The sequence below is a fragment of the Pituophis catenifer genome, unplaced genomic scaffold (assembly GCF_029215685.1).
Source record: "Pituophis catenifer annectens isolate HBS135680 unplaced genomic scaffold, rPitCat1.0.hap2 SCAF_3, whole genome shotgun sequence".
Classification (NCBI taxonomy): domain Eukaryota; kingdom Metazoa; phylum Chordata; class Lepidosauria; order Squamata; family Colubridae; genus Pituophis; species Pituophis catenifer.
The window spans coordinates 164,426,160-164,438,166 of NW_027256883.1; the positions used below are offsets into that span (position 1 = coordinate 164,426,160).

Below are 12,007 nucleotides of genomic sequence, written 5' to 3' on the forward strand. Positions count from 1 at the left end.
CATCACATAAAGATTTCTTGGGAATAAGGCTATTTGGAGGTCAGAAATATTGTTGTCATGTAACTTCTCTCATTTTCTAGAGACTGACTTTGGGATTCATTGACATTCTTGCTTTTTCATGGCATAACTAACATCAAATATGGGCTATTTTTATTTCTAAATCAGTTTTTACAAACCTAAGCATAAAATGTACTGTTCTCCCATGCTACAGTGTCATATTCCTCTCAAGAGATCTCAGGCAGCTTGGTTAAGAAAGACTTGGGCTAAAAATCCAACCAGGAGCTGTGTTTGCCTGGAGCCCAGTTATGCATCTTGGATACATTTTCATTATGTAGATGACACAAGTTGTCCTAGGTCAGAGGATGCAGCACTCACTGATAAAAGTCGCCAAGTCACAGGACGAACCTCTCTGGGGACACCAGGCCAGCTGCATTTCCTCAATTCATCTGCAAAGGGGTAACAGTGAATTTATTCATATTAACTTTTTGGGATTTTTAAAGATGGCAGAAAGGATATACTTTTCTCCCCTCTGGGTAAGTAACTTGCTGCTTCAATATGTATGGCAATAGTGACTATGTTTCTTTTTATTTTAATTCTTTGAAATTTAAAATTGTATTTAAATATGTATGGAAATAAAATGATAAATCAAATATAATCATTGGGACTCTGTATAGCTCTACAACTGTACTGCTTTAGTCCTCATACAATCCTTGCTTGATCTCTTCCAAGATTATAACATTAACATTCTTGGCTAGCTTGGCTAGGGATGATCTCACACTAGAATCTCATGTTACACAAGGACATTTATGATAACCCAAACATGCTTGCGCCACAACGGGAGGAATGTGGTTGTTTATTTATTATTTCTAGAAACCACAAAAGTTCTTGAGGTACTTTTATCATCCCAACATGTGGACTCACCTAGATCTGTGTTTTGGCTGGACAGAAGCTGCCGGAATTTTTCCAAGCGAGTTTTCTCACGCACCGTCATGGGAGGAGCCCCAGAAGCATTTTGGTCAGAGATGCGAGCGACAAGTGGAATGATGGGTCGGAGTGGGAGGGATTGCTGTTTGTGGAGGGGGTTGCGCATACAGGCATCCTCTAAAAGAGTTTAAAGAGGTCCATCAGGAGTATACTGGGCAGCAGCAAACACTGGAGCTTCCAGAATCCATTGTTTTCTTCATGCCTCCAGAATCTCCAATTCCAGGAAGGCTTCCACACCTTTAAACACACACATGGCAAGGAAAGTCTCCATACCCGTGAATTTTCTCTTCCATCACTGAATGATGGCAGAAGCTTCACATGTTGAACTGTTTCCTGCCATGCTGTTATTAAAAAGGTATGCAAAGAACTTGAGGATTAGTCAAGATAAACCATGAACTGATCTATTCCTGCTGACCAAGTTATCAAACTGTTCTGTTTCACTCATTCACCAAGAACCCCTGGACAGGAATACCCTGATATTTTACAATTTTCACTATGCTTGACATAACTCTTGACATAAGGAAAGTGCAGAGATCCAATGATTGTAATGGTAAAAGTAGAATGTTATATTGTTAGCAATTTAGATGGATGGCTCTTAAACCACTTTCACTGATGTCAAGATTACCTGGCCTGTCCATCAACATTATACAAAGCCAATACTCTCTCAGCTCTTCTTCCATCATCTCCACTTATTCAATCCCTTCCATCTGTTTCCAGATGTCAGGCTCTTTCATTCCTTCTTCCTTCAGCATGCTAAACAACAAAATCAATAGCACAGAAGAGGAAGCACCACACCTCAAAAGCAATCTAGCACCCCAACTTCCTCTATACTTCAATGCTAAAAAGCCAAACAATTTCCAAAAAAGAAATAGAATGTGGTATGGGCTTTGATGCCATCTGGTGGTAGCTTTGCTATCAGATGGCTACTTTTTCAAAGCTAGAAAGCAGAATATACTTTGCTCATCATTGCAGTATGCAAGATAAGGCATGCATTATCTTAATTGTTTGATTAATATTAGGAGTGTACAATTTCTGGCTTGAGGATGCCATTAGGTTTTGTGGTAGAACCCATTTCAAGGGGAATTTCAGGGACCATGCAGGGTGAAATGGGTATCTCTAGAGTATCTGTAAAGATTAAGGTACTGATTTTATCCCCTAATCTTCCCTAAAGTTCAAAGCCACCAACGAAGCTGTCAACATTTTGGCCATTTTGGGAGTGGAACAGAAAAAGAATTCTGGTAGGCTGCATGGCGACTTCAGGCTGTATATTTTACACTCATATCTCACATGCAATATCAAGATTCTGTGGTCAAAATTCTATGTTCTTCCCAAAAGTTTCAAATACTTTTTGAGTACCAGTTCATTAACTGAAAGGCCTTTATCTACAGAAAGAGCAAACTCATTCACTCTCACCCTCCATTAAACATGCAATGACTATGCTTAATACCAGTTAGTAAGAATGACTAACAAATACACTAACTAGTGCTCATAAGAGCATATCAGATCTATGTGTGCTCTGTAAAGGATTGTACTTTTAAAATACACCGTTATAACTTCACTGGCAATAAAAGCCAAGGTCTACCAACTACAGTACATAATCAGATCCCAGGATTCACCTTGTCTAGAACTCAAATATATTGTAACCAATGTCAATAAATAAATATGAAGTTCAAGAACATGCTTATATGTCTGCATCAATGTATTCTGTTCCTGCTAAATACGGGACAAAATAAAAAGTTAAAAAAAGCATGAAAGTCTTGTTTCCTGGGATATTGTACTTAGCTAGTCACCAGCTTTCAGGATTTCATCACAAATTAACCACACACATAAAAGGCTATTTCTTTGTCCATAAGAAAAAAATGCTTTTCTTGGCTAAAACAGATTGAAGGTTTTGAGAATATTCCATTCTGCATTTGCCTACAAATGCAGCATTTGTACAGAACTGCAGAATTCACTCTCACAAATTTGGTGGGATATAGCAATACACTGCAAAAAAAGCCAAGAGCCATAAGCAACGTACCAGGTCCTCTGGATAGCTGGGCTTCACTATTGGATTTGATGACTTTACAATTGATTGGTGCGTCACTGAGAGCTGCCTGGGGCCACTCAGGTTTCATACGCTGTGATTTTCTGCTGTGATTTTCCAGGACTTGTGCTGCTGTGGCCTTGGCCACTTTAGAGTTCAATGTTTGGAAAGATGAGAAATCTTCATCTTCATCATCCCCAATATCCCAAGCATCACTAGTGTCCCGAGCAAACTCATGAAAACTGCTGGCCTTCTTATTTTTCAGAGATAGTGTGTTGATCTTGGAGCGTTCCTTGATGAAGCTAAAAAAAGTAAAGTGATACACTGTATTGAGAATTGCACTCATTTTTTCATTTCATTTTCATTTTATTAGATTTATATACCACCCTACTCCCGAAGGACTCAGGGCAGTGAACAGCCAGAAAGATAAAACACACAAACTACAATATTTAAAAGACAATATAAAAACCCATTAAATAATTTGGCCCAAAACAATTTAAAACACCTCTAATGTTTTAAAACCAATTTTAAAAATTACAATTAAAAGGGAAGTTAGGCCAGGCCAGCCTGTTGAAATAAATAGGTCTTGAGGGCACGGCGGAAGGTGTGTAAATCCGGGATCCTCCGTATCTCCGGGGGGAGCTCATTCCAGATAGCAGGTGCCTCCACAGAGAAGGCTCTTCCCCTGGGGGCTGCCAGTAGACACTGTTTGGCCGACTGCACCCTGAGGAGCCCCTCTCTATGTGAGCGTACTGGCCGGTGAGAGGCTATTGGTGGCAGAAGGCGGTCCTGTAAGTATCCTGGTCCTAAGCCATGGAGCGCTCTAAAGGTGGTAACCAAAACCTTGAAGCGCACCTGGAAGACCACCGGGAGCCAGTGCAGCTCGCGCAGGAGAGTTGTCACATGGGAACGCCACGTCGCTCCCATAACCACCCACGCGGCCGCACTTTGAACCAGCTGGAGCCTCCGGGTGCTCCTCAAGGGGAGCCCCATGTAGAGAGCATTACAGTAGTCCAGGCGGGAAGTGACGAGGGCATGAGTGACCGTGCGTAAGGAGTCCCGATCCAGAAAGGGACGCAACTGGCATATCAGGCGGACCTGATAGAAAGTCCTCCCGGCCACAGCCATCAAGTGCTCTTCTAAAAACAGCTGTGAATCCAGGAGGACGTCCAAGTTGCGAGCCCTCTCCGTGGGGGCCAATGACTCGCCCCCAATAGTCAGTGATGGCACCAACTGCCAAATATCGGGACGCCGGAAACCACAGCCACTCAGTCTTGGATGGGTTGAGCTTGAGTCTGTTTCTCCCTATCTAGATCCATACAGCCTCCAGGCACCGGGACATCACTTCAAGAGCATCATTGGGGTGGTCCGGGGTGGAGATGTACAGCTGAGTATCATCAGCGTACTGATGGTACTTCACCCCGAAACCACGGATGATTTCGCCCAGTGGCTTCACATAAATGTGAATATCAGTTTTGATATACAAATTTTCTTTGCCTATGATAATCTTTCATCATCATTTTCATTTAATGTATCAGTTGCTCTCCCTCCATCCCACTGTTCCCTCTCTTCCCTTTCAGTGAGCCAAAGAACAGAAAATAATTTTAGGCAAGAAGTAAAATATTTCTGCCTAAGTCCATGATGTAAAAGGCGGTCCATGAAACTTCCTGTGTGGTAAGCAAAGTAAAACTCTGGTTTTATGTTATATAAGTAGAATACTAAAGAAGTATAAACCACACATATATAAGACATGTGAAAATAGAAATGTTAATATACTATTGCTCAAATTAACATGTATATTGAATAAAGACACAATTAATCCCTTTTTTTGAACAATACTGTTAATTTGCACTCGCTTTATTTTCAGTTATATGAATCATAATCCTAGCATCAAAGAACCCAGGAAATAGTCTTTGTCTTTCAAATCAAGAAACCTAAATGAATTCCAATAAAGTAAGGTAGATCAAATGGCATTTTAAATGCAAAAAAAGGAATTTCTTAAGAATAGATCAGGAATCCCTACCAGTAATCCAAAGCTAATGATGGTACTGAGCCCCCATTAGTTCCACTGGTCTTTGCTTAAAAAAAAAAAAAAAAAAAAAAGAGGAGGCAAAGGAGCCTCACATGCACTTTTTCAGTCATAAATTTTAATACAAAATGAAGTTAACTAAACTGACAAGTAGAAGTAAATTTGAAATAGTTGCATTATAATCCAGAAGTCCGATGTCAATAACAATAACAAATAAAAGACCAAATTTAGCCTGTACATAAAAGCCAAATCACTGTACATAGACCAACATAAAAGGAGGAACATATCACTGATACTGATTTCTAGGTACAGTGTTTCTCAACCTTTGCTGGCTGGGGAGTTCTGGGAGTTGAAGTCCACCCATCTTCAACTGGCCAAGGTTGAGAAATATTGCTCTAGATCCTAGGATAACAATGGTTGTGCCCCCTGAAATTCTCAACCATCTTTCCTCACTCTAGGCTTTATTATTAAAGGACTAAAATGAATGTGTTAAATCAATGGATCACAGCCTATTGTCTGAAAAGATTATGCATATTGTCTTCACTGAAAATTCCAAAACAAAAGTGGTTAAATCCCTTGTTTAAAATATAAATTTTAGTAAAGAATTTTTCATACTATAAAAGATAAAGCCAAAGAAAAAAGTTACAAGAAACAAAAGTAAGAAAGACAGAAAGAGAAGCAAAGGTGAAGAAATAAACTACTTCAACAGTTTCTTTTCAACAGTTATTTACAAATTCATTATCCCTCCTCCCATCTGAATGGTACACTAATTGCATAGATAGATATATAGATCTATATTTTCATCATTCATATAATAATCAATAATGTATAGACTAAATTCAGTGACTCTAATACAACCACTTCGAAGTTCAGCAGTTAATATACTTGAAATAATCATCCTTATCCTGATTGACACTAAAATTGGCCTATGCATGTCTTTGGCCTTCTTAAATCCCAACTGTCCCCTTCCCTTTACAAAGATGCAATAAGTAACTGAAGCAGTGATAAGGATTTACAATAAATGACTTAATGTTGTATAGCCCATAATATAAATGCAATAGGTTAAGTGATATCAGTGTGAATGAAGGATAGCCAAAAGTAAAAAAAAAAAATCTCAAATCAGCATAGAATTTATATATTTATGAAATGAATATTTCACATTTCTTCATAAAATCATATTCACTATTTAAATATGACACCTAGTCATAACAACCTAGTAGTTAATGCTTAATTCATTTAAACTTAAATACTAATTCAAGTCTGAAGTTTTACAGGTTTTCCCCTTTCCACTGTTATGTTTGTAAAAACCAAGCCTCTTCTTGCCAAATAAAAGCAAAGGAATAAGAAAACCTCTCTCTGGGGAAAATGCTACACAAAATTCCCATGCACCTATTTATTTACACGTTGCCAAACTTCATCCCCTTAAAAGGAACTACTAGATTTGCAAATCTGATGTTAAACAACAATCAAGTAATAACTGTGTTGATTTCCAATGATGGTAGTTGTTAAGGATATTGTTGTGTTACCAACCAGCAGAGTAAGTGCACAGAGAAACGGTACTGAGAGCAATGAATACAATAGTAGTTAGTAGTTAATAGTAATAGTAATAGTAATAGTAGTACAGTAGTTAATGGAGACATAATACTCCATATTTCCTAAATTAGGATCAACACTTGGGACCCAATTGAATTCGGTATCCCTGAAACAGACCAAGCAGAATTGGACTGCTTTTAAATGTCTAAATCAATATTTCAATCAAATAGTTTGATCAGTCTAATATACTCCTTTACATTCCTCATATTACTTGCACATAGATCATGTAAACCAGACTGACACTAAAACTGCACTACATATGTACATTGCCCTTTTGAAATCCCACCTGTTCCTCTCCCTTTACAAATTAGCACAGATGTTCAATTTTATAAACTATTGGTTTCCTGACTCAGAGAAGGCAATGATTGTGAAGATGTCATCCTATAATGATTTAATAGTTAAACCATCATCTCACTATATGTCCTCCGCTTAATGGCCAATAGATTTTTCAAGAAAGCAAAATATAAACCTCAAAGGAGTATTAATGGTTCCAACAGAATATCCAAGTACTTCAGTAGAACATCATCAACCAAGGTAATATATTTTCCTATTGTAAAAATGCCTTCTCATAGAAGAGGTAGAATAATTTGCCATTTTTACTATATACAGGTAGTCCTTGTTTTACAGTCATTCGTTTAGTGACTGTTCAAAGCTACAATGGCACCGAAAAAAGTAATTTATGACAGTTTTCACACTTACGACTGTTGCAGCACCCCCATGGTCACATGATCAAAATTTGGGTGCTTGACACCTGGCATGTGTTTATGACAGTTCCACAGTCCAGGGCTCCTGTGATCACAATATGTAATCTACCCAGCTGGCTTCTGACCAGCAAAGTCAATGGGGGAAGCAAAATTCGCTTAACAACTGCAGTGACTTGCTGAAAAACAGTGACAAAAAAAAAAGTTGTAAAATGGGACAAAAGTAAGCACTAAAAAGTACTTACTTTTTTGTGAGCCGTGGGTCCAGTGGAGGATGCTGAGCTCCATAAACAGGTTGAATACTGTAAAAGAGACAAGACACACAACCAATATTAGATATATATTTTGCCTTTCCTTCAAGAGTTCAAGGCAACCTCAATTTTCCTCTATATAACAATGTTTCTGAGACAGAATGGGCTGAGAGATTGGGTCTGGCCCAAAATAATCCAGTGAGTTTTGATGTCTGAAGGTGAATCTGAATTTGGGTCTTCTTCACACTAATGCAACATACAGCACTGGCTTTGAAAATAGCCATACAGTACTTCAATAACCACAGAAACAACTTCAGCATCCTCAAAATTTCATAATAATTCAGAGTTGAAGGGTAGTTCTTTTAGGAGGAGGACAGATAATTCTTTTGAACTGCTATGGTAATATGAGATTAAGCGTGAGATTGTGAAAAGTTAGGAATTAAATGCAGAACAAGTCTTCAACTCCAGTCATAGTATTAGAATGGCTGGGTTTGGTGCTCTACAGCAACTAATGAGTGAATCTTGCCTTTCGACATTCGAACTATTACAGAAATAGTTTAAAGAATTTTTAAAAATCACTTTGGCTTTGGTTACATGAGAACCGGACCATTATGGCTTATTCAATAAACCAACCCCACAAAACATAAAAAACCTAGTATATAAAAGAAAAATGGTGACCTAATTTGACAATTAAGCAATCAGAAAGGGATTCTACTTAAAAGGCCTCCCCATTCCCCAAGGGGGGAAGGAGCCAGATCTTAACTGCTTTTTTAAGGCAAAAGAATTGGGGTCTGTTGTATATTGGGAGGGGGGATTGTTCCAGAGAATATAGGCAGTCATTAAAAAAGGCATGCAAATCCTGTGAGATGGGAAAGTTTAAAAGCAGGAACTTGAAGCATGTTCTCCCTATGGGAGCAAATGGACAGATGTTCTTGGGCGAAGACAGCCCCACAAGTAACTCAGCATTCTGAATCACAACCAGGAGTCTATTATAAGCAAGTACAGCTTATGGAATAGTGGTGTTATATAGGTGAAATGAACTGCACCCATTACTACCTATGCTGCTGCCATTGAAACTTCCAGATGGTCTTCAAGAGCAGTTTATATGCTACAGTAGTCTAATTGGGAGGTGACTAAAGTGTGAGTGAGCACGAATAAGGGCTCCCAGTCCCAGAATGAATGCAACTGGTGCACACGACATAGTTGTGCAAAAGCCCTCTGGGCTACTGCTGTTACCTGCTCTTAGGGCAAGAGTTTGAGTCCAGAAAGATCTCCAGGTTGCACATCAAGTCTGAACGGGGCAGTGCCATCCCAGTTTAGAATGAAAGATGGAAATAACCAGATCCAGAATCCATAAACACTCTGCCATGGCAGGATTCAGGCACAGCCTATGTTTCCCTATCCAGATCCTCAACAGTTTCCAGAGATTTTTGACAGTTTCACTTGGATAGATAGGGCCAGAGATATATAACTGAGAATCATAAGTGTAAGCCCCCCACAGTTTATTTTATCTAGAACTTAACACAGTGAAACAGAGGAATATAATGACAAAACTATGCAGAATTTTAAGGACCAATTCAGTAAGCATTTTTAATAAAGCTATCCAGCTACAAGGAAAAGCAGTAACAGAACTGACAATCCATTGTAAACACCTCTCCTTTACTTCGTGCCAAGTAGTCATGTGGAAGTGATTTCCCATTTTAATAAGGAACTCTTTGCTAGTTTCCACGACATTTTGGCCCAAATCAAAATATCGCTTCTATCCCTTTTAGCAGATTTAACAGAAGCCAGCTGACAGAGCTTTATGTATGCCAAGTGATTTTTTTTTTCCTGCTTAGTCTGGAATTAGCTGCCTGATAGGGAACAAATCATATGCTCATATTTTTCTAGCCCATATAAAACATGTATACAAAATTGCAAACTATGTCTATTATAAACAATTTATGCACATTTACATTACACAGTTCTAGGAGAAGTAAGATAGCCATGTTTGGAAATCCTGTATAAACTGACTATTATCTGATAAAAATTATCAAGCTTCAGGCTGTCATAAAATAAGGGGAAACCTTGCACTCCCTTCTGCTGGTGTAAGATATCACAGCATTGATGATGTTGCAAAGTACTCACATCAAAAATGGAAGAAGTTTATATTTACTGGTTGGCTCTGGTTCAAGTTGGCTCATTTGCTTTCTTCAAACCAGTCTAGCTGGTTGAGTCAACTTTACTGTTTAAAACAACTATAGATGAAAGCTGTTTCACAGAAAGGCAGAATTATATGCAAGCAGGATGTGGCACTATGATAAGACATCCAAAACCAAAAAACTGCTACTGCACTAACAAAAATACTGTTTCTTTCTTTTCAAGTGCACATGTTATACAACATTTGTCTGCAATGTTCCTAGACTTCTGAATTGTCCAAGTATTCTCATAGCCAGAGAAGTTAGAGTAATAAAGATAGAAACAAGAATTACCTATTTGGGAAGAATTTAAAGCTAGCAAAGCATTCCAGACACCTTACAGTAGTAGTTACATGGTCAAGATGAGGTTAGAGGACCAGTCTATGAACTATACAGCTTTTGCCTCAAATTGCTATCCATGAAGACTGCTTCTTAGTTTCTCTACACTTTTCTCAGTTGGCATATTTATTTCTGATTTTGTCAATTCATTATTTCTTAATTCCTTTAAGATTGCAAAAAAAAAAAAAAGTTTTCTCACATTTAACTAGTAAAAGGGAGCAATCTAATCAAATCTCACAGTCTAAATGATATAATTAAAGAGAAAATATCAGAATATTCCAAAATGTTGAAATATTGGAAAATATTCCACTGCTGATGCTCAAGTACCTCTACGCCCAAAGTAGTCAAAGAGGAAGTTAAGAAAAAGATGCTCAAGAATATAATCTTATATGAGAAAAGCGCTGAAAGTTTATGCATGCACAAATTTTAACAAGAGCCCAAACTTTGCTGGAAAGACATTGGTTTGAAGAAGATAAAAGAAACCTACAGTATATTTGTTCAGCACTCCTTACACATAGAGCTTACGGGAGGAGGAAGAGAAGTAGGGGGACAAAAATCCCTCTTAAATCATAACTCCTTATGATTCAAATATTAGAGCTTCCCTAAATTTTATGGGCGACGTGTCACAACAGGGGCCAGTTGCATCTTTAAAGATGGAATAGCTCTCTAAGAAAATTGAAAATTCGAGTCTTCTGCTCCAGCCTTGTGTTATGGAAGTTCTCCGGAGGACCTCCTGGGCTGATGGTAGGGAAAAGTTTTGTAATCATTGCTCTACAGCCGGCCTAACACATTCGTTCGGTTTAAACACGATTAATTAGGGTTTTTATTTCAACTTTAACCGGATCTCTCCGCAAAAAGCATTGGCCTAGTAAGCATCACACAGAGATGCAAACCGATCAGCCTGCACACCAAAGGAAGACACGGGCGGCTTTTCACTTTCTCGGGGAAAGCGGCACGATCTGCACCTGCCTAAAGCTCTACCTCGACTGCCTCCCTAACCACCACCAACGCGGCCCGCAAGGCAGAGGTGACCAGGGCATCGTATTCCCGGAGGCGGGTTTGGAACCTGAGAACCGATCAAATTAGTTGCTCCGCCACTTTTGATTAAAAAGACCGGGAACGTCACATCTCCGAGTGGCAAAAGGGGAGTGGGAGGGGGGGAGATCAGGATTGCGGGATGCTGCCGATGAAAAAAGGCAGCCCCACGGCTGGGAAGATCCAACTCTTGCCTTCCATGCCAGGCAAGGGGAAATCCCCTGCTTCAGACCACCTCCAGGGTTCTCCCTCCTCCTCCTCCATCCACAGGAGCGAGCGACTGAAGCAACTATTCGCTTCAAGAGCAGAGAGGCTCGACCCTTCAAACGCACTTCCGAGAAATGAAGGGCGACAAAAAAACTAGGAGCCAAGCCGGCTTTGCTAAGTCAACCTCTGCTCCCCGGGGAACAAACGGATCGGTCGGCATCGATGCCCGGTCGGAGCCTCCTTTACTCACCTGCCCGGTAGCTTCGCGCTCCGTTTCCAGAACTGCTTGTTGCTTTCCGCGGCCATGCCTCGGACAGAGGCCGAGGCCCTCGCTGGCCCGGTAGGGAGAGGGGACAACCCGGGGCGATGGGGCCCGAATCCTCCGGCCGAGACCGTTTCACCTCCTCCTTCCCGGGGTCCCTTTGCCAGTCCCCAGTGCCGCCATCTTGGATTCGGGCGGGTAGAATGCACCCATTGGCTGTTGGACGGAAATCCCCAAAGCTTGACCAATCCACAGTCCCATCTGTAGAGCCACGTGAAGCACGAAGGGAAGAAGAAAAACCCAAACCGGAGGAATCAGAAACCTGCCAGAGAATGAGAGGCGGGACAAGCGATCACAAGCATCACAAGCGATAAGGGGGCGGGGAGGGGGGAATGCATGGAGG

General features: G+C 40.0%; 1 protein-coding gene across 1 annotated transcript in view; it reads right to left on the reverse strand.

Annotated features, from left to right (window-relative positions):
* TBC1D22B (TBC1 domain family member 22B) overlaps window positions 1–11,808 on the reverse strand; it is a 50,275-nt gene extending 38,467 nt beyond the window's left edge. The window contains exons 1-5 of the mRNA XM_070941464.1: window positions 11,593–11,808; window positions 7,579–7,635; window positions 3,005–3,312; window positions 922–1,101; window positions 376–446 (exon numbers count right to left, since the gene is read on the reverse strand). Of these exons, the coding sequence (XP_070797565.1) occupies window positions 376–446; window positions 922–1,101; window positions 3,005–3,312; window positions 7,579–7,635; window positions 11,593–11,648 (672 nt within the window). The 5' untranslated portion in view covers window positions 11,649–11,808. The remainder of the gene's footprint in view (window positions 1–375; window positions 447–921; window positions 1,102–3,004; window positions 3,313–7,578; window positions 7,636–11,592) is intronic.
* Window positions 11,809–12,007: the final 199 nt, after the last annotated feature.